General features: G+C 41.2%; 3 protein-coding genes across 7 annotated transcripts in view; 2 read left to right on the forward strand and 1 right to left on the reverse strand.

The window, feature by feature from the left end:
• RNF111 (ring finger protein 111) overlaps positions 1 to 1835 on the forward strand; it is a 37838-nt gene extending 36003 nt beyond the window's left edge. For 3 of the 4 annotated variants that reach the window (XM_030457365.1, XM_030457364.1, XM_030457363.1), the window contains exons 13-14: positions 173 to 300; positions 741 to 1835. In XM_030457365.1, the coding sequence (XP_030313225.1) occupies positions 173 to 300; positions 741 to 858 (246 nt within the window). In that variant the 3' untranslated portion in view covers positions 859 to 1835. The remainder of the gene's footprint in view (positions 1 to 172; positions 301 to 740) is intronic. The other variant, XM_008493886.2, reaches the window with a different exon arrangement.
• A 2672-nt stretch (positions 1836 to 4507) lies between these two features.
• On the forward strand, positions 4508 to 9638 carry CCNB2 (cyclin B2). Its single transcript, XM_030456918.1, has 9 exons — positions 4508 to 4654; positions 5828 to 5956; positions 6037 to 6162; positions 6526 to 6696; positions 6769 to 6927; positions 7214 to 7450; positions 8312 to 8452; positions 8999 to 9109; positions 9359 to 9638. Exons 1-9 carry the CDS (start codon positions 4631 to 4633, stop codon positions 9458 to 9460), a joined length of 1200 nt encoding a protein of 399 aa, XP_030312778.1. The 5' UTR covers positions 4508 to 4630; the 3' UTR covers positions 9461 to 9638.
• A 1461-nt stretch (positions 9639 to 11099) lies between these two features.
• Positions 11100 to 27658, reverse strand: part of MYO1E (myosin IE) — an 86905-nt gene continuing 70346 nt past the window's right edge. The window contains exons 21-28 of one of the 2 annotated variants that reach the window (XM_030457281.1): positions 27413 to 27582; positions 26829 to 26974; positions 23430 to 23576; positions 21727 to 21884; positions 20847 to 20939; positions 18529 to 18673; positions 12596 to 12765; positions 11100 to 12197 (exon numbers count right to left, since the gene is read on the reverse strand). In XM_030457281.1, the coding sequence (XP_030313141.1) occupies positions 12121 to 12197; positions 12596 to 12765; positions 18529 to 18673; positions 20847 to 20939; positions 21727 to 21884; positions 23430 to 23576; positions 26829 to 26974; positions 27413 to 27582 (1106 nt within the window). In that variant the 3' untranslated portion in view covers positions 11100 to 12120. Of the gene's footprint in view, positions 12198 to 12595; positions 12766 to 18528; positions 18734 to 20846; positions 20940 to 21726; positions 21885 to 23429; positions 23577 to 26828; positions 26975 to 27412; positions 27583 to 27658 lie in introns of both variants that reach the window. The other variant, XM_030457280.1, reaches the window with a different exon arrangement.

Raw genomic sequence — 27658 nt, forward strand, 5'->3', positions numbered from 1 at the left:
TAAATAAATTTGAAATGTTATGTGCTTTTTTCCCAAGTGCTAGTTCTTGATTAATTTTGGTTCAGATACATTTGAAGAAATATCATTAAATGTTTTCAAAGAAGTATGTGTTGAATGTGTATTAAAAACAGATTTTACTCAGTTTGTCAATAATGTCATCTCTACTAACAAGGTAACAACTGATTGGTTCTCACAGAGGAAACTGCACTGCAAACAAGATGGGGAGGAAGGAACAGAAGAAGATACAGAGGAGAAGTGTACCATCTGTTTGTCTATATTGGAGGAAGGTGAAGATGTCAGGTAAGTAGTACCACTGAACATCAGAATATAATGTCAGTGTTCTGGCTTTGAGGTCATACTTGAATATGGCATGCTAATCTCTGCAGTACTCCATAGGTTAACAGTTACAATTAAAGACTATCTGCAATTGAACCAGTTAAAAAAAGAAAAGTTGCAATTCAAAACACATTGTTCAGTCTGTATTGTCTTTTGGGGAGAATGTAGATTATTTTCTTACAGTCTTCCCTGAGATGACTGTCTGTCTTACAACATGAACTCAAGGTGATAACCTTTATTAATCGGGGCTGTTAGTTTTAGTTTTTCTGGAGTAATACTACTCTGAGCTATAACAAGTTTAAATTGGTGTAATACAGAAGCTGATGCTTCATTGCCCACATCCTTTTTGTCTCAGAACTAGCTAATGCTTTTTTAACACCAGTGTTTTTCTGTTCTGATGACAGGCGCCTTCCATGTATGCACCTTTTCCACCAAGTATGTGTAGACCAGTGGCTGATCACTAACAAGAAGTGCCCCATTTGCAGAGTGGACATTGAGGCTCAGCTGCCTAGTGAAAGTTGACACCACTTTCCAGAACTCTCGTCCTCCCTCTTGCTCCCTCTCATCCTTCCTGGTACTGCAGTCAACCAAAGATGGCATGACTTACCTGAGCAGATTTGGAAGCATTGAACCTAGAGTGCTGGCTCTGCTATATGGTACAACTAGTGCTAGACTTACAGTTTATGTAGAAGAACAGTTGAGTTTCAGTGTATTTATAAGACTTTTTTTTAGGTTTTACATTTTTTCTTTTAATTCATTACTGTATTTTTGCATGGTTCCTTGTATTGCAGTTGTTTGCACATATTATGGGCTTTGTGACCCCAAACTTGCAGGCAAGATTAGCTGCTTTAGTAAGTAGAATTGTGTGGTCTCATTTTTTTAAATTTTTGTTTGTTTGTTTGTTTTACATAGTATCGAGCTTTGAAAGTATGATTTCACTCATTACTAACCTCAAACTCCTTAATTTAATCAATCACATATTTTAGTTTAAATGTATAAAGATCATCTAGAAAAGGATAATATTATGTATTGAGACATTCCTTAATTAGGAAAAAATGGCTGCTGTATATTTACAATATCAGTTCTGAGTCAAATAACATCCTTAATACTGGGAACAGGATATGAAATATATTAAGTTTGACTGATACATATAGCAAACTCATCACCAGAGTTTTAGTCTGATCAGATTTTTGTGTTTTTAAAATTTCAGCACAATGCAGATATATTTGAATGTCAATATTAAACATTTAGACTGCTGTTCAGATTGTATTTATCATTTTCTTCCTATGTCTAGAAATTTGAATCCCTAACTTAAATATTTGCTGCTGTGAAACAGCTCTAGTGAACACTAAATGTGGGTATCAGTTAGCTGGGTTGTAGATACTTGCAGATTGAAAGAATTATTAGGGAAAGGAAAAAGAGCTTAGAATCTGTTTGGTATTCTGCTAACTTAAGTTGAAGTATCTGTGCACATTGAGGGGGGGTTGGTTTTTTTTTTTGGTTTTTTTTGTTTGTTTTGGTTTTGGTTTTTTTTGGGGGGGTGTTTGTTTCTATGTTTTTCTTTTTTTTTTTATAAAATCATTCAGTAAGGACTTAGAGCTGCAGGGTTTTTGGGTTTGGGTGAATTTTTTTTTTTTTTTTTTTTTTTTGGCAGATATACATGCATTCATAAAACTTCTAAGGATTCCAGGCTTGTCTTGGGATTTTTACTAGTTTTGAAGTTAATAAAGTTAGCTAAATCCACTTGTCTCTTGTTTTCTTTTGCATTAGTAAATTGAAAGCCTGTAAATTTCTGTAGAAACTGAGACAAAAATGATGTGGTTACCTAGTTTTTGCCTTGATCATAGATACCCTCTTTATAAATTACCAACAGTCCATCACTGATTGAAATATTTTCTATAGTTAAGATTTGCTGCATAATATAGTATATAGAATTAAGTTATAATGTACTAACATTTTGCCTTTGGAGGAGGTTTTAATCCGCTTCAGGATTCAAGTTGCTCATAGACATTCTTTCACATATGATAGAATATAGTTTATTTAAATGTGCTCAACATTGGAAAATACAAATGTGCAAAACCATTGAGACAGTGTCACTGTCACTTTGGAAAAGATGTTCCTCGGGGATCATATATGAACATGTCAGTAAGCTTGCATTAAGCCACCTGCTTTGTAAGTGGATCAAATAATAAATACCTTCAGTTTCTCTTGTCTTTGTCTTTCATAATCAGATTAAGTGTAAAATGGTTTACAGTACACCTACAAGATGAACTGTTTACACTCAAAAGCGATCCATTTATGAATATGACCTAATTTGATGCCTGGTTTAGTCTGCTCCCTTTAATTTCTTTTTAGTATGTTAGGAGTGGTGTTTGCCAGTGCAGTGTCTATTGCTGGCAACTAACTTAACACCTCTGGCGTGAGGCTTTAAGTGGAGGGAAATTTTATGCCAGCATGTTTGTTAAATTGACATTTTCAAGCTTAACTGCATTGCTAAAGCTTAATTTAAAACCACTTTGTGCTGATATGATGGGGGATATAGGAAGAAGCAGCACATAATTTGACTGCTTCAAAACCTGACATGATTTTATGCTAAAGCTTTTTGAACATTATGGTTATAGGAAACTGGAAGTGAGTATGGAGCTGCATTAGGAAAAACTAATAAAAGTAACTGGACAGACACTCTGTACTTCAGTGACTTTTGAAAAGGAGGGAAGTTAGTTGAGCACTGATGCTTGGTCTGGTGATACTCACTCTGAAAAGTTCCTAAGAAGGTACCTGAGAGACATAGGAAAAAAATTGAAAAGGGGGCCTCTGAAATTATTGAGACCTTGGATATGTGATAGAAATTATTTTGGCTTCCTGACAAGAGTGGGGGTTTTTTTGTTTGGTTTGGTTTGTCTGTTTTGTTTTGGTTTGGTTTTTAGGAAATGTTTTATGGACCTGGTTTAGGTGCCTGATTTTAGAGATATTTTAGTGGATTGACTTGTTTTATAACTGCTACTGATACTGTCTTGCTTTTATATATATGCATAACATTATAATGTGATGTTGAACACTTATTAGGTATTTGTCAGGAATAACAGTGTTCTGATCTTACATGCTATTGCAGGGGCTAATAAAGCTGCAGCCTGTTTCTGTTCCAGAAAGCTGTGACTTAACCATAACTTAAGGGAAGGAAAAAATAGGCTTTTGATCTTGAAAAGTTCCACCACTTACTGTGCTTTACATGCTTAGATGCATTGCCTTAAGTTTTCTGCAGCATCTTTGAAGACAAGAGTTTCAACAGTATGCATCAAATTACTTTTCATATAAAATTCCATTGTCAAAAAAATCCTTTTGTATGCAATAAATAAAATGTTAGACTGGTATCATTCAAAATCTGTTTCTTATGCAAGTTTTGTTTTTGGGGTGGTTTTGTTTGGGTTTTTTTTCCCTTCTGCCTTTTTTAAGTCTTGATCTGTAAAAATTTTGTGTTCATGTGTTCCCAACAGGTCTTGCAGAAGGAAAAGTTCTCAGTGGAAGGATCAACATTTAGCTACAGTTAAATATTTTGATAAACAGATCTAGAACTTGGGAGTTCAGGAAAACTGCTCTTGTGAGGGAAATAGGAACACTGACTTGCAGAAGGGATGCAGTGCACCAAGTCAGCGTGGGGAGAGTTGGAGTTGCGCTTTCCTGTCAGATTAGGTTAAACCCTACTGCAGTTCAGTTCCATCATCTCAGGACTTGGTACTGCACTGGCTGGCAGGGCTCGCTGCTCGCTGCCTTCCCGACCACGCGTGTGACATTAGAACAAAGGCGGCCAACCGGGTCGGTTCGCGCAGCTCCGGCAGGACCGGGTACCGGCGGCCTCAGGCGCTGTCGGAGCTGGCGCGGCTGTTAATTACCCGTGCTCTCGCTATCAGGTGTTTTTCCTGACAGGGGCCCCGCCTGCCCGCACTTCCCAAGGCAGAATCTCAGTTCTGTGACCTTGGGTCCAGCCAAACACCGATACCGGCACCAGCACCGCCCGCACGCCCACCCTCCCGCGGGGGCCGGCCTGCCGGATGTTGCTACAACCGTTTCCTGTTTGGGCGGGGCCTCGGGCGGCGGACCAATGGAGCGCGTGCATCGTACGAAGCTGCCCAATGGGAGCGCGGCGGGGGCTTTAACCTGAGCTGCGGCCCCGCGAGGCAGCAGTCACCGGGTCGGCTCGAGGCACGAGCGGGTCTGTGAGGAGCGGCAGCGGCGTCGCCTCCACCTCTGCCTTCGCCTTTGCACCCACCTCTGCTTCCACCTCACCTCATTCCCCATGGCGCTGACGCGAAGGGCCGCTGTGAGTGCCGGGGGGACAGGGCTGGCGAGGGGAGAGAAGGGGCGAGGGGAGAGAGGGAGCGGGCGAGTGAGTGAGGGGAAGACGAGGGGGCCGCGGCGCGAGGAAGGGGAGAGCGCCTGAGGGAGTGAGGGGAGAAGGCGGGGGATGGAGGAGCCGAGTGAGGCAGGGGGTGAAGGATGGAGCGGGCGAGGGAGGGAAGGAGCGGGCAGAGGAGGGGGCGAACGGGGGGCAAACGGGCGAGGCGCTTCGCGAGCGGTCTGGTGAAGGTTCTGCCCCGGAGTGAGGCGGGGGGGGGGGGAGGTGGTGGTGACGGCGGCTCTCGGCGCTCCGTCTGTCCGGGCTCGTCTTGTACTGTAGCGGGGATGGGCAGCGGCTGGAGAGCGGTGGGGCGGGGGGAGGAGGGGGAGAAGGCTGAGAATCAGCTTTGAGGGGAGGGGTGGTGAGGGGCGGTGGGGAGCGCGCTCTGCCCTTCCCTCCCCTCCTCCTCCCCCCGGGTTGCAGCGTACGGGAGCTGCACCTGACCTTGGCCGCCTGCTCCTCCCCCTCAAAATGAGGCGCCGGTGTGTGCGAGATAGGGAGAAAATTAAAGCTACGTAACGGGAAGCTTCAGGAGGGGAATACAATAATATTCTTTCTTTTTTTTTTTTTTTTTTTTTTTTTTTTTTTTTTTTTTCCTTACGGTCCGTGACTGTTGAATGACTTTAAAACTAAACTGCACAAGGAACTCCTGAAGACTGCGGGTTTCTTTGCTTTATGTAACAAAAGATATTCATAGCATACCTTTACAATTTACTTGCTCGGTGACTGTAACAAAAAATTGCTTTGTCTTTGTGCTAATACTGCTATAGTTACAAAATGTGTGAATACTGTAAATAGCAAAGTAGCAGGTAAGCACTTTAAAGTTGAGTTGTTGAAAACTTGTCAGTGAGGAGGAACACTGGGGAGTGTATTGCTGTAATCCTGCAGCACATCTTCAAAGAGTACAGTGCTCTGTGACACTCAAAAGAAGAAATCCCCTCAGTATAGGTTTGTGAATGGGTAGGAAATAAAAACCAGTTTTCAATGGATAGTGTGCATAGAGGTACAATGTAGGTAAGTCTATAGCAGATATAGGCATCTGAAAATTATATCGAGCTCTGTTCTACCCCTTAAACTGCAATTTTATTGTTCTAGGTCGCTAGAGAGGTGGAGAATGCTGTTACTGACCATAAAAGTAAAGCCAAACCTCAGCTTCCTGGCAAAAGGGCTGCTTTGGAAGAAATAGGAAATAAAGTTAGAACAAGAGGAGCGTGTATAGCTAAGGTAAAAGAAGATTGGAACCCTATCGGGGAAAAAAAGATGGATTCCCAGCTCTGTACTAATAGTAATTTTTTTCACTACAGAAAACAGAATGTTCCAAAGCATTTATAAAACCTACGAAAGGACCTAGTAAGGTGACAAGTGCAAAAATACCATCTAAACCCCCAGGTGTTGTGAAGCAAACATCAAAAGAAACTGTTGCTCCAAAGGTAGGAATTAATTAATTTGGTTTGCAACTTTTCAAAATAGTTTTTCTGGATGTGCTGTTTCCCTGCTGTAAAAGCAAAGCCTCTGTACTGACATTTTGGCTTAGTGCATGTTGTGTGTAAAGGCTAACAGTAAAGTGGCAAAGCTGGCTGCTAAAGTGCAAGATGAAGTTGCTGCTTTAGCTGGCAGTTACCAGAGGGCCTTGTGACTCTGTCTGTATGGCATCTTGATGAAAGCTTGCTGAGTTTGAATGCAAGCTCAGTTTCAACCTTCAAGGAATTGTATTACTAACTTGAAAAACATGGGGAGAAAAAAAGGAACATTGCAACCTAAGCAGCATGTTAGCACTGTGGTCTGTCCCTTAGGTTGTGTCTCCTGTGCCTATGGATGTATCTATGCACGAGGAGGATTTATGCCAAGCCTTCTCTGATGTGTTGCTCAGCAATGTAGAAGACATCGATGCTGAGGACTGGGAGAATCCTCAGCTGTGCAGTGACTACGTGAAAGATATCTACCTGTACCTGAGAGAGCTGGAGGTATGAGACAGCACGGCTGTACTTCTGCAGTGTGTGTTCCTCCTGTAGCTCACACAGCTCTTCCTCCCACAGCTGCAGCAATCAGTCCACCCCGGTTACCTTGATGGGAAGACGATCAATGGGCGTATGCGTGCAATTTTAGTTGACTGGCTTGTTCAGGTCCACTCCAGATTCCAGCTTTTGCAGGAAACATTGTACATGTGCGTTGCAATTATGGATCGCTTCTTACAAGTAAGGCTTTTTTCAACTCGTGGATAAGGGGGGTGCAATGACCATGCTTTTGAAGGAGTTTAGGATTTATCCTTTATAAATCTAAGAACCTACTTTTTTGTAAGAGCTCTATATAGCAGCTTAACTCGGAGGCCTGTAGTTATAGGGGTGTTTCTTATTCAAAGGGGAAAAATCTCACCGAAGGGGTTGTGCCATATTGGGTTGTTTTTAGTTTTTTAAACTGATAAATCTGTTCATATAGAGTTTGACATTTTTGTGGCCTGCTTTTTAAATTCCTGTTTTGCAGGGTCATCCAGTAGCTCGTAAGAGGCTCCAGCTGGTGGGCGTAACAGCGCTGCTCTTAGCCTCAAAATATGAAGAGATGTATGCTCCTGATGTAGCAGACATTGTTTACATTACTGACAATGCCTACACCAGTGCTGAAGTTAGAGAGATGGAGATTACAATTCTTCAAGAGTTAAAGTTTGACTTGGGACGGCCTCTTCCGATTCACTTCTTAAGAAGAGCATCAAAAGCTGGGGAGGTGAGGACTTGCACTTGTGCTCATTACCAAGAGCCTTCCCAGTATGTATGAAGTCTTATCAGGGTTGCTTATAGTGTTTTTAGCACATGATCTTACTTGCTTTCTGCTTATATGCTGAGTCAAGAAATACTCTGTTATGAAACTCCACCGTGTGGAGAAATGTGATAATATCCCCGTGGCAGCCAAGTAGTGTTCACGTTTGTATTTACAGGGCCTTGCATTCAATCTCTGGCAGTAATTCTACTGTTAAACTAAACGTGCCTTAAAGCAGAACATTGCTTTAAGAGCAATTTCCTCTGCTCCTTTCTACTAGGTAATACTCATATTACCAGTGTTCATAATTTTTGGATGCAAACATTTGTATTATTTAAGAATCAAAAGGTAAGCTTTCTCTTTGACCTGGCCCTTTTTTTTCCCCACCTCAGCAGTTAAAAAGTCGGATGAACTGCCCACACTTGAAGTGGGCTTCAGTTACCTCAAAAGACCACTAGGTGGCTCCTGAAGTTAGCTGGCTACTTTAGTAAAGGATCACTTTATACACAGCTCTTACAGTTTTTATTTTGCCTTAGTGTATTACAGAGGGAGCACCTGTATTCCTAGTTGGGCACAGCAGTGCCTGGTGCTGCAGTTTTCTTTTAAAAGTCCCTCACTTGACTTTGTGTGTGAATTCCAAACAGCTGCTACACTTGACTGGCTTGGACTTGGTTCTCCATTTTGAGATGAGTGCTTGTTAGAGCACTTGGCCCCTAGACCTTAATGCAGATTTTGTTGGTTATTTTTTATTTTTATTAGTACAATAATCCTGAATTACTATGGTAAGGTGAAGTGAAGCTGTGGATTAACAAACTCTTGATCTGGTAGGCTGATGCTAAGCAACATACACTGGCAAAATACCTAATGGAGCTGACACTGATAGACTATGACATGGTTCACCAACGTCCTTCAGAGATCGCAGCTGCTGCATTGTGCTTATCCCAGAAGGTTCTGGGGCACAGCAAATGGGTAAGTACTCTCAGCAAACTCATTTTTTCCTTCAGTTGAGTGAACTGAACCATTTTAACAATTACTTCAGAAAATCACACTTAGGTCAGTAATAATGTTGGTGATCAAATGACAAGTAAGCAACCTGATGCGTAGAAAAAGGAATATACCAATAAAAAACACTGCTCTTTTTTGTGTGAATACTGTGGTATCAAAGTATTTTCTTTGTAAGTACTGACTTGCAGAAGGCCACGTGGTAGGTAAAGGTAGAACAATGAAATCATGGACCATGAACAGCAAATTGCAAGAGGAATCACATGTTGAATTGCACGAGTTGCTGCTTTTATCCTTGGTGCAGTGTAGAAATGTGGTTACTGGCAGTGATGTGTCCTGATTCCTATTGCATGGCAGGAGTTATTCTGGATCTGTCACCAGAACTTGCAGTACTGCAGTTCCTCCCACTCAAGGCTCACACATGAAGCTTGGGCATTTGCTGACTGAAGTGGTTGTGCCTTGGGCAGTGATCCCTGCTGCATACCCCTGATGCTTCTGACTGTTCCTCTGCAGGGTCCCAAGCAGCAATACTACACTGGCTATGCAGAAGACAACCTTGTGATGACTATGAAACATATGGCGAAGAATGTGGTCAAAGTAAATGAGAAGTTAACAAAATACGCTGTAAGTATAGCAACTTAATTATCTTCTGTTTTAGAAACCTTTGCTGCATGTTTTGACTCCATAGGTCAATGTTCTGTATGTTACTTAAAATGTATGCTATTCTGACTAGCCTGAGAGAGGATACTACTAATTTCAAATCATTTTAGACAAACTGTGCTCTTGCTACTTTGCAGGCTGGTTCACTTCTTGTTTTCCAAGCAGTCAGGCTTAGTGACCTGATGTGTAAATGCTGTTCCTCTACCTCTGCAGGCTATAAAGAACAAGTATGCAAGTAGCAAACTACTGGCCATCAGCACAATCCCTCAACTGAACAGCGCGATAATCAAGGACCTGGCTTCATCACTCTTGTGATAACCCTGGGCAGCCAAGTCCTGGTGGTACATGCACTTTGTCCTTACCTGCCTGTTGGCAAAACTGCTCCTCTCTGTACATAGTGTTCCAGCCTCACCACAGATGTTTTAAGACTCGCTCGGAAGGTGAAATTTTAAACTTGCATTGTAATACTCTCTAGTTAGAAATAAAGCTACTCTTAAAAAAAAAAAAACTAAAGCATTGTGACTGAATGTTTAAGGTACTAACTAGACACATCTGCAATCTTGTGTCCAAGCAGGATGTTTATGACCAAATAGGTGATTGATACAACTTGCAGGTAGATGTGGATAGTTGCTCTCCGTGGTTGTGTCTGATGAGAATCTCCAGGCTTTACAGCGGGTTACGCTCGTAACTTGTTTTCACTCAAGGTAAGAAAGAGCAGGAAGACAGTTCATATTTTCTTGGTGTACTGTAAAGAATATTAAATATCTATTTTAATTTGGTATCTTGTCTCAAATATAGCTATTGCCTTCTATTCGGGGAAAGCAGCAGGCTGGCTGTAACAGCTATTAGCCTTGTAAAGCTTTACATTTAGGGGAACACAAGTCAGTGTGTTCTCTGTGTACCTAAATAAAGGGAGTCAAAGCAGGAAAATCCTCAGTAATTCCTGTAATGCCAACCACTGCGTGTAGGGGCTGTAAGTGTGGAACTATAGGGGTATGAGACCTCTTGAACCAGCTCAAGTTTGAAACCTGCCTTACTTCTTGGACAAAAAAACCACTTGGACTTTTAATTGTCTGTCCCTCCTCCCTTCCTCCTCCTCTGATAAACCTCTATACCTGGGAGAATGCAAACCCACTGTAGATTGTTCCTCATCACCTGACATTTTACTCTTTTGTCTTTGTATCTAACAAGCATTGGTACCTGTAGGCTCAAGGAACACAAGCATGTAAGTCAACTCTGCTGCCTGTATCTCATGTAAGCCTATTTGTTTACGTTACTTAGAACTACATTAAGTTACTCGTAAGTATTCTTTAAATTATAGTGAACTTGTCTCTGTTCTCCCAGTGTCTGCTTCTCATATTGTCATGCTGTCATACAGAAGGAAACAGCCCTACTACAAAAATATTACAGAATTCCCTAGACCTCAGTGCACTCCATGCAGGAAAGCTGTTTAAGCTGACTGGGTTTTATCTTTTCGAGTAGGAAATTTTTCTCTCTGATAGGATAAGAAAGCCTACTACTTGCTGCAAGTGGGTTGGTTTGTTTATTTTTTTCAAAAAACATGCTTGATCACTTATGTGTGTGACTTTCCCCTGGACTGAGGCCCTAGTTTCTTCCAGAAAGCCTCTACAGTCAGTCAGCTCTTAATTAATGGTAATGAATTTTAAGTGTGCCCAAATTAGGCTTAGGCGAGGGCTTATGAGGGAGTGGATTTCTAGTTTAAAGCTTACATAGCTTCTTTATATTAACATCTCCATTTTTTTTTTAATTGCTCTTACCTAGAAAAGTGACAATGCACAGCTCCTTAGTTGGGCATAGTTGGAAATGGTTTGAAGCAAAGGGATTTTTTTTTTTTTCTGTAGACATCAGTGCAGTAAAATCCAACAGACACTGTGAAGGGATCTGTTTGTATAAGTAACTGAACACAAAACCACACAGAAAACAGACCTGGTCAGTTGACTGCTTCTTGTGTTTTATTTTATGGAGGTCCAGAAGGCAAAGCATGGATGCTGATAACTGTATGGCAAGCAACAGCCACTCTGATGTGGGAGGCAATCAAACTTAAGCAATAACACTTCTGATTTTGCCATTTAAAAGGAGTAGTGCATATCTGTAAGTACCTGGCATAAAAATTCTAGTAAAAGTACTTCATGAATAAGAACAGTGGAATACTACATTATACATTCATACATGTTTCTATCTTACTCAGTTTTTATATACAGTATATGATCTGTTTCTATAAATGTACAGCTCTGCATAAACACACTTCTTGTAACAGGTAGAGCATTAAAACATAAATCCAACATGGGCCAGCCATATTATAATATATATCTTAAAGAAGGCAACATTGTTTAGCATACAGTACTGTGTAGTTTTCAGTTTAAACTTCTTGTGGTGCCTGTTGTTGGAGTCCCTAAACATCAGCAAACACAACCTGGTTCCATTACAACTCTGTACAGAATTACTTAAATATACCATTACAGTAGGTTCTTAGATGGTAATATCCCAAATGAGCCTAAATCTTCTTGACATCTAGCAGCATACTTAACATGTTCCCCAGAATGATCTGCATTAGAGGAAATGTGCATTTAACATTATGTTCAGTAGATATTTTTAAAAAGTTACTGATACTGATCTGAAGGCACTTATTAAATACACCCCTAATTCAAAGTCCCTGGTCCCAGACTGCAAAGCACCTTTCTGTTTCAGTAAGATGATAGATTTGAGCATTCTTCACTTACTAGGTGTTAAAATCAGGTTTAAATATTAATAAATAATTGGTCAGTATGTCCACTGCTGTTTGCTTCTGAGGCAAAAGATCAGTCTGCTGTGGGCAATATTTTTCCTGCTCAAACACAGCTTTACTGGTGAAAATGCTGCTGAGAATGGCAGATCTCAGAAGAACAGTGTCCTGAAGTCAAGGAAAATCATCTTCAACCACGGGTAACTTCAGGCAAGTGTTTGTATGACAGTCTTTATATTTTGGTGACATAGTTGTTGGGAAACAGACCTTGTTTTCCTCGTAGTCTTCCTGTCCACCACCCAGAAGGATCTATGACAAAGAAGAGTAAGTAGTGAGGTTCTGTAACTTTTTGTGTACTTTTGAGCTTTATGAGGTTGCTTTGGAGACCCAGGGAGTTGGAATTGCTATACCACTTCTTGATTCTTGTGCAGTAGCTGTGGTTTAGTCTGGCTGTGATACAATTACTCTTTAAATTTGCAGTTTGCAGTACCAAGTATTGTCATACAGATCTGTCATACACTGATCTGTTTCTGACATGCTTTAAAGTGAATGGGTTTGACTGGGATAGGTTCTCTCTGAACTATCAGAAATGTGAGAGCCTGAGGAGGGAGAAACAATAAGGTGGCTCTGAAAGTCAGGTATTAACTATTGTGATGTATCCCTTCAAGGTTTGTACTTGAGTTATTCAGCCTTTCATCTCTACATACCTTCTTTAATTATATCAATTATGTCGTTGGCATTAAAGCTGAGTTCATCTGTGTCTTGAGCATCATATGCATACAGTGCCCTGCACTGTGGGACCTGAGGCTTGGGTTTGGGCTGTGGTTTAGGCCTTCCTCCAGCTGGGGGGGGTCGGTTTGTTGTCTGCCTGCGAACACTAACGGGAGGAAAGAATGTTAATGTGTGCCAAAGCTTATGACTTTGTCAACCTCTCCTAACAAATTGATTATAAAGAACAAACAAGGGAAAAGGGATTCTCTGAGATGTCACAGCAATTAAAAATAATAATGGAAGACAGAGTTGCCATTTCTTTCCTACTGAAAGGGATGAACAGGAACTTGTACACAGCAGTTCAAATGCACACAAGACAGTTTAGTGCTCAGGATGGAATGTAAACAAATGTGCACATGCAGTTCATGCATATTTTGGCATCTACCCGGCTCAGTCTGTCTCTCCCCGTGCCTCAACTTCACCAGGACTTGGTTTTCAGTATTACAAACAAAGTTCTAGCTCAGAGGCTTGCTACTTTACCATTGTTGTGACTAAGCTGTTAGAGAGACTGCATCTCTTTTAAGTTGCCTCAGACTCCAGGGCCGTCTATGGACTTGTTGTGTTACAGTCAACTCTGAAGCAGCAGGGGAGATGCTGCACAAACTGTCACAGCTGTGACCACTCCAAAGATTAGGAAGGGGAAAAGAGGGAAGAAATGCATTTTGAGAGCTCATCAGCTCATAAAGGCTGTAAGAGAGAACAGGTATTAGATGCAATGTGTCAGTTTCAAATAAAAAATAAATATGCTGAATGACTAAAACTGTTGCAGTGATGTGGAGGACTGAGATGGGTCGTGAAGAAGGTTTATACTTGCTTCTGTGATGTCTTGGTCTTTGTGATTACTGTTGGAAGGTGCTTGTAAGTCTGGGAGATAGAAGCTCTGATGTTCCAAATTTGCTCCCCAGAGTAATTCTCATGGCAGATGTAAGTTTTATAATTTAAAAAGAATGTAATTTTCATTTAGATCTCCTCCTGTCAACATGTCTTGGTCTAATTTTTAAGTTTGTGTTGTGCAGTGCATAACAATGAGTTTTGAAGTATGGGTTAACATTATTTCAGTTCTAAATTTAGCTACTGGGAGAGAGAGAGGACTTCTGGTGTTCAGCATCTGTTGACTTTGGGATAGGACAGACTGCCAAACCTAGACCTAGGTATGGCAATGAAAGAGTCTGGAGCAAGTCCTAGAAAAGTAGCTCATTTTTTACAGCACCCATAGTAGAACAACTCTTAAATGAGTTGTTGGCAGTGAGAGCACAGTGTTCTGAAACTCAGGTTGGTACTGGATGGTTAGTGATAGCCAGAAGCTGAAGCTGGGGCAGTAGCAGTGCATCCTTCTCAGCAGCTTTGCTAAAACTCATTCTCATGGTAGCCTATGAAAAATACATCTATAGAGGCTGTGGTCCTGAAATACTGAATTTGCAGCTCTTCTAGCTCACTCCTGGTGAGGGAACACAAGACCTTTCCCTTCTGAGAAAGTACAGTCACAGTAAATCTTAGCTGAAACCCACTGCTGAGTATAGGAACTTCATTTTTTTTTTTCCCTTTGCTCTGTTACTGCTGTCAGAGGCTCCTGTGGGATGTTTGCTTTCCGGGGGCCGGGAGCATTGGCAGAACGAGAGCCGCACTGGGGATGGCACTGCCGGGGTCACAGGCCCTGCCCCCCGTGCTCTGGGGGTTGATCAGTTCGGGACCCCTGGGCCCACTCGGTGTCAGACCCGGCGGCTCCTCGGGTCGGGTCCCGCACACCGCACGCGAGGTTTGGTGCTGCCATGCCCGGGGCCGCCGCCAGGGGCCGCGCTGCGCGCTGCTTACGCGGGACAGGGCGGGGACCGGGACTAGAACCGGGACCAGAACCAGCGCCCCGCTCGGGCTACAGCGAGATTCCGCGGCCCTTCGCTTCCGTGTCTTGGGGTGGGTTGTAGTTGGCTTTTTTGTTTTATTTCCCCCCACCCCGGTCAGCCCGAGAAAATCGTCCTAGACCCGCGCTTGGGAGAGCAGCCGGCAAAGCTCTGCTTACAAAGTGTCCGTGCTGACAGCTGCACCCTCCTCTCCTGTTGGAGGTAAAACGGCCCTGCAAGCACCTGCTGCCATACACCTTAGTAATGGGTAGAACTTAGCCCAGTCAGGAACTTGTACTACTACTGCAGCAATTAGAAATTGTCTTTTTGACTGCCTGCTTACAATATGGTGGTATCAGTGTTAACACAGCACTGACTATGCTGTTGTCATAGACTAGCTCAGCACTTTCTGCAGTCACACAGATGTATGGCTTCAAATTAATACCTACTTGTTTCACTCTTTACCAGATGTTATGCTCACTGGGCTGCAGTCTGTTCTTCTCAGAGTGGGCACTTGCCACCACTTCTGAGCAAAACACTACCTTATCCTTCAGGAAACACAGTTCAGTGAATGTGCAGGGTGTACTGGACAGCCAGCAACTCATATATTGCAAGAGTAAGGTCTAAGAACTTTGCCAGGCCCTTTTTAATATTCCCTTACCTTGTACAGTAGCATCTCTCGTGCTACTGCATGTTGCCTACTGCTGTGGCTTGAAGGAAAAGAAAAAAACAACAAGCCCAACAAGCCACAGCAAAATGAAAACAAAACAAAGCAAAACAGCCCTCTCTCCCTAACATCCTCTTCCATTCTTACTTCTTGCCTCAGAATCAGAAGCTGTGTTACTGAGTGCTCCTTTGTCTTACTTGTGGCTTCCTATGGAGAAGCTTAACTGGCTGCCTGTTCCCTACTTGTTCAGGTTGCAATTACTGCTGTGGCTGTTCAATGTGTGTGGGTTTTTTTGTCTTTTTTTTTATATACTACTTCAGTATAGAGAAATATATCGGTGAAAAATGGGGCAGACAGTGTAGATGTCATTCCAACATGGTTGGGGTTTTTTTGTTGTTGCTTTTTCATTCGTTTTATTGTTTGGTTGTTCGTTTTTCTTCCCTTGGAATATATCAACCATAACTGCCATTTAAAATGGTATTCTTGTAAACTTGTAAGAGTGAAACAGTTGGGGTTGTTGGTGTGTATAATGTTGGGAACTGTGGTATGATGCAACTGATCCTTGTAATCCAACATCATCACTATGTCTATCTCATTACATTTTACAGTAGTGCCTGGGTGAGCCACAACAACTTTATCCAGTGGCTTATGGGCTTTTTTGTTGTAGGATGAACTGTAGTCTCAAGACAAAGTAGAATTCTAATATTAGTGAAACAGCTTTACCAGGATAAGCTGCCATGCAATGAGAATTTCACCACTTAAAGGCATGGAAGGTATCAGTTCACAAAGACAAATGTGTCAGAAAGCACTGGCATGTGCTGACAGTTTTGAAATTAAGTAGTGGTAGCCCCTTTTTTCTTATTTCAATACTAAGTGCAGTGGGCTGAGACAATCTGGCACTTCTACCCTTGCCTCTTGACTCCTGGAGCAGAGAGTGGGAACAGCTGGGTACCTTCTAGTCCTAGTGCATAACTACAGTGATTTGGGGTGAGCAGGCACTCTCTAACTGCACCTGGAATGCTCCTGCCTGGGAAACATAACAGAGACCCATCCTGCTGGGATAACAAGTCCACTCTGACTCAAACTGTGGCTACCATGGAAAAATACTGATCAGAGTCAAGCATCTTGTGACCCTTCAAATACTGACACTGAAATTAATGCCTTTGGAGTTCTCTGGGATTGCAGCAGGCTGCCACCCTGTGTCTCACAAAGGATGGTTATTTATCTGATGGAACAGAGTAAGTTATCCATTATATTACATTACTTTTAGTTTCGTAGCAAACAGATGTAATTTATTTACTAGAATTCTGTCTTGTGCATGTATCAGAGAGATGTTTCACTGCTACTTCTTTTCCTGCAGTTGAATAAGTATTATGTAACAAAATGTAGCATCTTAACATAGGTCGATCTCTGTATCTGTGTCTTCATATGAGTAATATAGTTTGGAAACTTTGGATCTTTAATTGAACCTCTGTAATTGATGTAACAGATTGTTTGATTATTGTTCAATAGACAGAACATGATAGAGCATCCTATCATCCATTTTAGTGGTCTGTTATAATGCTGTCAATTAACTTTGATTTGCTGCTATTCCAAGTCACACCAGACCCATAATTGCATGATAAAGCACTACACTAGAATCCCTACACCTAAATCCTTTGGTTTTAAATCACTGTCTGAGTCTGGGACTAGGAAGGCAACCAGACTCCTCTCTGAGAAGCAGTTCAGAAAGCAAGGGGTTCCACTCTGAAGAGAGTTTTCCTTATTTTTCTCCCTGATCCTTGTGCAAATCACTCCAGTCTGATCCTGACTCAGTCTCCACTATCCCTGTATAAATCTTTGCCTCTGATCCCTCCGTAAGGCACTCCAATCCAACATAATTGGTAAGGTGCCCTTATTGAGTGCTCAGCAACAGCAATAGGAGCTTTTAATTGCATGCTCCACCCAGTGGTAATTCTGGTTTTAATTCTGTTAAGTTTATCACTAACAATCATATGTGAAACTATTAATCATGATTAGGCATGCTGAAATACTTCAAGACTGTTAGCTAAAATATTGCAGGTGTACTGGATTAAAAAAAAGGGAAGGCTGTTGGGAATTAAGATGACTTTTGGGCTTGTTTGCAGCTAGACACTTAGTGCTTGGTCATACTATGCCAAACCTCTAGTCAAACTGATACCTGGAAAAGTACAAACCTGTACTAACCATTACTATGCAAACTACACCTTGCCACAAGGGGTTTTTGTTCTATCTGGTAGTGTAAGTTTTTATTATATCTGCTAGTAACTTTCCTGATTTGATTTATATCTTGATAGCCACCTGTTACTAATAGTAATTTCTTTGAGATCTGGTTACCTCAAAATTAAATCACATAAACAGGAAGTCATCAGCAAGGAGAAATGCAAACTGCTTATTTAAAACCAGATTATTTCTGTTTTTCACTAGAACTGCTGAATAGGCAGCAGACTTGGACAATTAAGTGGTTACGCAAAATTTCCACTACAGAAAAGCTTCACTACTGATTTACATGGGATTCTGCTTCAGTCATTGAAAAACTTAAATGTTTTTAAGGCCTCCTCTAATGTTCTGGAGTGCAGAAGTCCCATAAATATTGGACAGAGGACTTTTGTCATCATGACCTCCACAAATCTGAGGTTTTGCTTCTGGGAATTTTCAGTCAGGATCTGGAGCAGCTGGTTTTAGGCTTGAGAACAACTTGTTCTGCTTCCCTCTACTAAACCCCTGATTTCTTGGTTCTGTCTTTCTGCTACTTCTGGTGGTTGTTTTGATGCTTTTAACTCTTGGCTATTGGGAAATACCCAATTACAACAATCAGACCCACCCATCCCCAAAGCTTATAGGATTGTCAGCGTAACATCTTTTAGCAGACTGCAGCTTAGAAATCCAAATGATGCTGAAATAATATTGAACATCACACTGCCCAGCCTTCCTCTAAGAAGTACAAGTCTGGTACCTGAGTTGGGAGTGAAAGCTGAAACAAAAGGACAATTAGCCAGGGCGTGACAGTTGCCATAAAATAACCACACCTACTGTTTATGATCTGTAAAACAGAAGGGAAAGGAGGCCCAGTTAAAGTCTGTCAAGTGTCCAAACAGCTTTAAGTAGAAGGCACCATGCAAATTAAAGATGATGAACTAGAACTGGTTCACCTTCATTCCTAAAGGCCTACAACAGATTGTGTTAGGAAATTATATGGAAGATGATGAGACCTTTGAGTACAGTTCTATAGCAGAATCTGGTGATCTGCTGTACACAGTGTAAGCTTATCAGTCATGAACAGTGAGTATGTGAAGCTCTTTATATAAATTAACACTGTTTTCTCAGATTTAATGTAAAATCTTACCCAGCTGCTCCTTGGTCAGGTACTTTCAGGAAATCCAGGCTTTCTAGTTGCTGTGAAATCTTGCCAGATCCTCCTGACAGTTGCCGTGGTAAAGCTGGTCGTGTCATACTTGTATACAGGTTCTTCTGATTGGCCCGTTGGTTTCCTGGGCCGTGGGGAAGTGGTACAAACTGTGAGGGATTTATTACTCCATTTTGCTGCTGACCTAGAAGTAAATAATGTGAACAGTCCATACTACAGCTCAGTACAGGTAGCCTTTTCCTTGTGTTGATGGCTCTTTAAAAAAAAAAAAATACTGAAATGTGACTGATACAATTATCAGGTCTACCAGTGATCTTTTTTGCCTTCATGTCATTATGAAATTGTGCTCCTTAAAGATCTGTGCCTTGACTGTTACATGGAAGCAAGAGGATTAGCTCTCAGCTGAATTCAGTCTTAGTAATGTTAGTGTGAAACCACCACACCTCTGTTTAAAACACTGCATAGAATTTTATCTAGATATGGGTTGATCCCAAGTTAGCTAAAATTGTTCGGGGTCTCTTTTCCACCCCACTCCCTGAAAACAGGGTTGATGTTTTCTTAAGAAGTTGCTATAGATATTTTTTTTAAGCATGTGGGTTTTTTCCCATTTGCTTTAATTAAAAAAAAAAATTAAAATAAAATAAACCCCTACAAAAAACATGTTCCTACTTTGAACATTTACATAACAGTCTGTTCAGCTACTGGACAATTAGTTCCAAAACAGGTGTGAAATAGTTGAATAAATTTCAATTATCAAGGCCCACAGTGATTCCTCTCCATATTGTCAGAGTGGGATGGAGACAACTGTGCCTTTCCAGGAGGAATGTGCCCAAATCATGCAATTGTCTCAGACTCATTGCAGGTCTGAACAGTCTAATTGGAACTCTTGTAACAGCTGTCTTCAATCTTACTTTTTGCAGCTATAATTGGCTACTTTACAAAAGAGCTTGAACTAAAAAAATAAAACAAGCACAAACAAACCATGAAAACATGTTGCAATGACTTATTTGAGGTCCATATGAAGAACTTCCCTTACTTTTTTAAACATGATACCTTAATGCAACACAGCATTTAATTCTGTAGTTACAGTTATCCTCCCTATCCTATCCTAGGTGCTACACTGTGGTTTTAGTGGTCCATAAACATCTGGTTCAACTCCAGAGCTGACCATGTGGGAAATGGTGTGTCAATAACAGTGTTCTCAGAGTTCATAGCCTCAACTTTTTCTCTCTAGGGCAGAGGTGAACACCCTGATGACATCAATCCCATGCAGAAAGTTAGCCCAGTATCTTGCTGCACTCAGAAGCAAGTTATTCTAATCTGGACTCTCTGATTAGACATATTTGTTCAGGAGCTGTCACAGGCACTGGGGGATATATGATTTCAGAAGACCATACTGCAGATATGGGCATCTTCCTGGTGCCTTGGACCTGAGTGCCAGTCTACATCCAAACTACCTTACCTACATGAAACAAGTTTGAGTTGGCTTGCAGGACAAGGCTTCTTGAACAAAGGTATTTCTTTTTGTGTAGCTATAAAACTGCTAAAAGAGTTTCTGAAAACATTAAAACAGACATTCTCTGCTTTAACTCATCCTGTATGAATATTTACTGTCTGCTTGCAGACAGGTTCAGCTACAATAATTTCCCACTTTACTACAAGCATTTCTTGCAGGTCATGCAGTCTTTGTTTAACACACATGGCTATGGGGTTTTACTACGGTTGGGAATTGTCTAATTAATTTGGAGACCCACACTGGCTGCACACCCAGCTCACACCAGTAGCATTGTACTTCTCAATACACAGCAGCTGACTGAAAGAGAACCCTTTGTTAAAAAAAAAATACCCTGGGAGTGTAAGTAAAACTTGGGAAATGTTTGATCAATGGAATATTGTTCTCCTTTCTGAGTTCACAGGCTAAATTAATCGTATCTCTCAAGGGCAGAAGTGAAACACCCTAATGACATCAATCCCCTACAGAAAAAACCATGCTGCTTACTGGCACAGCCCATACATCTCAGACAACACAAAAGTTGTTAAGGAACAGGGCAGGACAATGAGCCATAAATTGCATTCTATTGTTTATTGGCACTGAGCAGTTTCATGGCAAAGCAGTGCCTGTGGGTTGGTTGGTGTACAGCTTTAAGCTTAGGAAGGAAAGTGGAGAAGGCTCTGGGGTTAGTGAAAGATGATTTTAAACCTTTACTATGCATTTTAATAGGTAAAAATTACCAGATAAGTGTAAAGTGAAAGCCTTCATCTGGAAGTCTGTTTTTGCCTGAGGTTAAAGGACTTACCAGGAGGGGGTGGTGCAGCTCTCATAGGGTAAGTCTGACTCTGAGGCCTGCTGGAATGCCCTCTGCTCTGGGTAAGGTTCCGTCTGGTAGGACCTAAAAGAAATCAGCAACATTCTGTTACCTTTTCACAAGTACTTTAATTACAGGAAGTCCTTCTGGCTGCCAGACACCCATCCTGTGATGAAAAAGAGCTCATCTTTACAAATAACAAATCTGACTCCTACTGTGCTGGCCAGGTTGTGCTAAAGCATTAGGTGCAACAAGGATGACTTCTTCCATTTGTGATGCAGTTCAGCCACAGGATATAAAGTAAAGCTGTCTCACAACTACAATAAAAGAGGACCATCAGCTTTACAAATGTGTCTAAAATCCATGAACAGCTGGCACAGCAGTACTTTTGACTTTATTGCTTCTGTTCTGCAATTAGTAGGAGAAAAGGGTGGAACATGAAACCTGTGAGGATGGTGTATTGCAGCTCAGCCTTTCCTCACATGGCAACCTGTCCTGTCCTTTCTTCATCAACAAAACTGCAGGAGCTCAGAAGAGAGTGAAAGACTCTTCCCCAGAATGCTTGGCTAATAGTGCCATTTGTACTATGTCACACAATAAATGCCTTCATTTATTTTCACACAGGGAAAAGAATTCCAAGACATTTTGGAAACAGTGGGTATTTAGTGAAAGTAACACAATTCCAGCATGAGTGCAGAGCAGCAGGGAATTCTGCTGTATCATTAGGATCTGTAACTTTGATATTCTTTGAAGTGTTGCAGAGAAATAATGAAGAACATGCTGAGGCTGGAGGCAAGCAAGGACAGAAAGCACCAACCATTTTTAAAATTTCTGAACTACTCACTAATTTCTAAATGAAATTCATACTTACGGGAATTCTTTGGTAGCCCTGGTCCAATGCTGATCTGCAGCACTTTATTGCTTGGCTTCAGAATGGCTACATCTCCTTGGCCTTGCATAAACTGCACTTGTCGAGAACCACTACTGCTCCAGGGCCCCCAACTCTCCTTCTTCAGCTTCACTTCAAGTCTAATACAAGCACATGAGCACATGGATAAAAAACCAGAAAGCATTTCTGTGTCAAAGCAGGACACTATCACTTGGCAGCAGGTAACTTAGAAATACAGTAGCAAAAAGCTTAGACTGAGAATCTATATTCCCTGAGTGACTTAACTGACATAAAGCACCTCATTAAATATCTTTTTCATGCTATTTAAAGTGTTCTTAATTGATGTTTTAACCTTCTTAGTAGAGCTACTCAAAGGTTAAGTTTAGGATGCCCTGAAGATGATGAAGAGTAGATTGAGCATTAAGGAAAAAAATGTGCAAAAGTCTGAGTAAGAGAGATTTCTGCTACCAATCATCGCTGACTCTGGAGGAGCAAGCTAGAGTGCTTCATCCTTAAACATTATGTATATAGCATTAGCTGTACATATAAGTTAGATGCATATATATGTGTATAAAGGGGCATGTAGTTGCCAACAGCTGCTATAGGAGGGGGCCTTGTGTAGTTCTGGCAGTGGGTATTTCTGCACACAGACTTCAGTACTCGCCATTTCAATTTTTTCCCACTCTCACACACACATTTGTTCTTTCCCAGCATTTCTGCCCTACCCATCTGCTCTGAACTGTAATCAGTTATGAGCTGAGCAAGTTATAGTTTGGTTTTAGGCAAGACCCCAGAAGTACAACACAGTACTTCTTGCATGAACAAAAAATTTACTCCTGGTGTTGGCTTTGAATTCCCAGTGTACAGGAGTATACAGTACAGGAATGTTCCACACTTCAAATGTCCTCCTACACCCTATCCAAACTAAAACAATAATCTCATATTTCCTTTAGTGGTTATTCCACCTTTTTGAAGGATAGAAATACATAATTCTAAGGCCTGCTGTTGCTGATTTCCTTAATGGGTTGTATTAACAAAAGCATCCATTTATTGGGATAGCTTGCATTTACAGCTAAAATGCACATCAAACATGCTGTAGCTTTTCATGCTTATTTCTCAAAAAACATTCCAAATATAATTTCCTTAGTGAGGGTCCTCTTGGAATTATCCTCTCACTCTGTGTTCCTCTGTCCCCACAACAAACTTCAGAATTTCAGTGTGTTACAGGATGTCTCTAGAATTTTCTTTCAAACTCTTCATCATGATGTTTCCGCTCACAGGGCAATGTTAAGGAGTTGGAGGAGGATGCTCCCTTCTCATGAGAGGAAACAGCAGCCAGCATGAAGGTGGAAAGCTTACACTGTGGCTGCACATTAACTGTGCAGTGACTGTCCTGACCCTGGCTGTGGGGCCACTGCTTTGCTGGCACAGAACTGACCCTTGTTCAGTACAATGAAGGCAACTCTGACAGTGGAAAGTGGCACAGGTAAATCCTAAACTATAACTCTGAGCTAATCAGAAAGCCTGATCTCCTTGCATGTATAGATTTTTGCATTGTGCTGCCTCTTAAGATTTTAAAATAAAGCACTAGTGTCAGGAGCTCAACAACTTCCCCTCATTTTCCTTGGCAACATGGACAGAGATTAAATATTCTTAAAAGCCCATTGAAAAAAACCATAACTCACGTATTGCTAAATTTCAGAGGTAGCTTTCTTTGTGTTTTCTCTTCATATCGTTTTGATAAGAGGCTTAAAAACTCAGTTTTGAAGACTGATTCAAGCAAACTATCATATTCCTGTTCGTGTAGAATGAAAATGTCATCCTGCATTGTGCTGAAAAAAAACAAAACAAAAAACATACCATTCAGATTAGAACTTCATCAGCAAATACAGACAGCACTATAATGACATTTGCAGAGCACTCGTGGTTCATTTTTCAAAACTGAAGAAAGTCCATGCAGCATTAATTAAGGAATCTTACTTTCTGAGAACAGGTTTGGTGGTTTGTTTTTTTTCAAGACTTGAAAAAAATAGAGAATCTGAAACAAACTTTTTTGAGAGACAGGAATACTACTTGGTCATTTTACAGTAACTACTGTTATGAAAAGAATATGTGTTATTAAAGTTACAGTTAAAATCCAGCTCTTCAATAATGGCAAAACTCATGATTAGAGGTGAACTGGTTACTACTGAAACCCAAAGCAGCTTTGGAAAGAAAGCTTTCAACTTGCCATGGGCTTTAGCTTGGGCTGTCTTAGCACAGTATGAAAAACACACCTGGCCCCATTGGCACCTTCTGGTCAGCTCCTATTTACACCTCCAGGAGGTGCTGCAAACTACAGAAAATGATACTCAAAACAGCAATTTGCAAAGCTGGTTTCTGCCCTTCCAGACTCCCCCACAGTAAAACAGTTCTGTCGTGTCCTGCCCAGGATTCTTAGTGTTCCAGCATGCTTGTAATTTGTTTATGTGTATATGGTTCTTCCTTTTAACAGCATGTTGAGGTACCTCCCAGCTACACCTACACTGGTGCCTGTCTGCTTCCATGTCCTCTCAACAGTCATAAGCAAAACTTTCCAAGTAAAACTGCAAGACCAGAAAATGGAGGCTGTGGGTCTCACCTTACATCCTGACTAGAATTAGCATAGAAGCAACTGTGGTTCAAATTGCTGTTCCAACAGTAAGCTGTATTTTGAAGCTGGTTAGCATCCCACTGGGTGTGCTTATAAAAACAGGTCACTGCATGGGAGCACTGTGCTAGAACAGGCACAAGAGAACAGTGGGAGCACAGTGACAGAGGGAGGGGACTACTGTGATTTCATAAGCAGTGTGAGTTAACATTGTTGAGCTGTCAGAAGGGGCAGCCTTCCCTCTGCTGCCCACCCTTTTTATTCATGTGTATTTCTGTTCCTTCCCTCATTCTGGTAGATTAATTTTCTGCTTCCCTTGCTTTTCAATGTCTCATCCCTATTCCTGTGGAGCCACCTGAGTGCTAGCTAATGTAGGGAAATGTGTGGCTAGGAGAAAAGGCAGCACAGGACCTTTGATAGCTGTGCAGAGCTGAAAATTGCTTATGCCTGTCACAAAACAATCACCACATCACCAGCATGGTATTTCACAGAATACAACCAATAAATAAAGGAGCATCAGTTGGATATTGTTACATATTCCTGGCAGATGTGTGGCTCCTTTTCATGCCTGTTCTGTCCACTCCAAGAAGTTTGAAGCCACAGCTTTTCTTATTTTTTTTGCAAGAATCCGGTTACTCTCCCTCTCTTCAACATACATACATCTTATTTTGTATTGAATTAGTTAAAATTTAATACTGTATGAAAAATAGAACAAATAAGAATTGAAACTTACAAAATTTTCAGGCTGCAATACAGCACAGAACTAAATCCATCCTGGATAAGCCCATGAAGAATGTTATATTTGGGGTTTGCTGTTGTGTGTGGTTGGGGTTTTTTGTTTGTTTTTTCCCAACCCCCATAATACACAGAAAGTCATACATGTACCAAATAAAGGTTTCACTCTAATTTTACTAATTGAAACCTGTTAAATATTACAAGACAACATTACCTCAGATTTAAGAGAAGCAGTAACATTACAGCTTCTGCAGCCAGAGCATTGTATTGCTACTAAGCTGCATCAATACATAGTTAGGATTAAGACCCATTTTTAACTCAGGTCATACTAACATGGCAAGAGGGAAAAGCCCTCTTGCCCCTGTAGCTTTCCCAGGGCTTGGAGGAATACCTGGCAATTTGATAGCTTGCAATTCTGAATCTGCTTTTAGCATATACAAAACCCGATGTTTTTTTACCCCAAAATAAAATCAATTAGCTACACCCAAAACATTATTAAGCAGAATCTAACACACATATTTCCCCTCAATTAAGCACATTTGGTTTTGTTTCAGAGGGTTCTGTGGAACTGTTATTTACATGTAAGAGGAGTGTAACAGCTTTCACTGACTCAGCAGGCAGCCACCCTCTGAGCTGACTCAGTGTGACTGTGCCTCTGGAACACCACAGGCCCCATTCAAGTGCCTGGCTGCAATCTGTTCAAGGTTTGCACAGCACACAGTCCTGGTCTGAGGCACTAAAGACAGGTTCCACTCTTATTTTTAATCTAGATCTACTACAGTTTTGTTGCAGCTTTTGCTACCAAGATGTATGATAAATAAACCACAGGTTTTGAAAATGGTACTGTGAGCAGACAGATCTTACAGACATTTCCCTCATCTTGAAATGGCTTTGAAGAATTCTGTAAAAATGTGAAGTCTGCTGGTTTTAAGTACTGGATTAAGTCTGTGAGAGGATTTCTGGCTAGGCTAATGGTAACATTCTATAGGCATGTATAAAACATCTTTGTAGCAGCTATCAATACACAGGACTCAAGACTTGTAATCTATTAAGACAGATTCAATATTTAAAGTACACTTGTTGCCCTGGATCAATATTCTGTGGTATTAAACTGCATTCAGCTACCAGCTCTGATAAACTGCAATAACAAATGCAGAGGTACCCAGAGACTTAGTTCACTCAATTCAACAGGATGAAATTATTTAGGCAAGAATCCACTGGTCTCATGGGCAGATTCTTTCTGGTTTTGCTCACCTGACCGGGTTTCTCAGCTCTCTGTGGGTATTTCCTGGAACATGACAGTCAGGCAATGGAAGTGATATTAACTCCAACTAGAATTCACAGAATCATAGAACTGTTCTGGTTGGGAAAGACCTTGAAGATTAAACATTTCTAGAATACAAGCTTGAGCAAAAACTAACTAGAACCTGCTTGTGCATGGTGAAAATATACACCTCAGAATACATTTGGGAAACACACACCAGGTAGGTAACACCCAGTGCAAGTGAAACACTGGAACAACTAATCAGCCAGCTGGTGTTGGCTATAAACAAACATCTATTGCTGTAACACAGTAACTAGGGCTGAGAGTGAAAATAAGGCTTCTTTACATGAGGAAACGAACACAGCTTAAGAAATTCACCATTCATCAATCAACTTATTTCCTCCCTGTCCTACACAGATTTCTGTGTCAGTGGAAAGTTTTTTGCAAGGTACTGACCTTAGGGAAACAGACAGAATTCTCTCCACTTCCATCCTCCGCTTTAGGACTTCCTTCACTTGGCCTTTCTCTGGCCCCTGCTTTATCTTCTCACGCCCAATCAGATATATGCACTTTGGGGTGAGGACAAGATCCCTCTTGACAGTCTGAAACACAAAATTGCTTGAAAATACACAGCTACATGGAGATCAATGCATTAATGTTGTGATTATATATAAAAAAAAAGGTATATAGTGTACTATGATTTGGGGCAATACTTTCAGTCTTTGGTTCAAGTGAAAAAACCACAACCTCGGAGTCATTCTGCACAGCACAGGAAAGGAGCTTTGTTCCCCATATCCCAACTCATGCAGCTTTCTGCTCAGCAAGCCCCCTAAAGCCTTCATCCTGAGCTTGGACAATAGGAATGTGCTGATCACAAGAGTGTAACTGCTTCCCTGTCTTCTAGGTTGAAGATATATTTTTCCAGCTGCTATCTTAGATGGGATGACACTAACATGGTGGAATTTCTGTTGAAGGATGGTGAAGACATCTTTAAGTGCCTTGCAGAGGTAATCATTAGTGGCTGTTCCTCCTAAACCTACCTTAAACCGTCGATCATATTTAGTCACAGTGTCTGCAAAATCAATCTTCTCTCGCTTGCCCACAAACTGGCGTAGCTCTGGATGGTCCTCCATGCCTATGTAATCTCCCACAAAATTCCTGTTAATGCTGTTCCGTCTCCTCTCTTTCTTGTTCAGCAATAGATCTGATGCTTAAATACCAAAACCAGAGATTGATTAGTATTTACTAAATTTTAAAAACTCATTACTGTAAGAACTAACTGCTTC

Source organism: Calypte anna, chromosome 10, assembly GCF_003957555.1.
Source record: "Calypte anna isolate BGI_N300 chromosome 10, bCalAnn1_v1.p, whole genome shotgun sequence".
Lineage (NCBI taxonomy): Eukaryota > Metazoa > Chordata > Aves > Apodiformes > Trochilidae > Calypte > Calypte anna.

Excerpts from the sequence above, each read along its gene's own strand:
- CCNB2 (XM_030456918.1), top strand. The coding sequence starts at position 4,631 with ATGGCGCTGACGCGAAGGGCCGCT. Across the intron at positions 6,163-6,525 it reads AAGAAACTGTTGCTCCAAAG|GTTGTGTCTCCTGTGCCTAT; the intron begins GTAGGAATTAAT and ends TCTGTCCCTTAG. Across the intron at positions 7,451-8,311 it reads GAGCATCAAAAGCTGGGGAG|GCTGATGCTAAGCAACATAC; the intron begins GTGAGGACTTGC and ends TTGATCTGGTAG.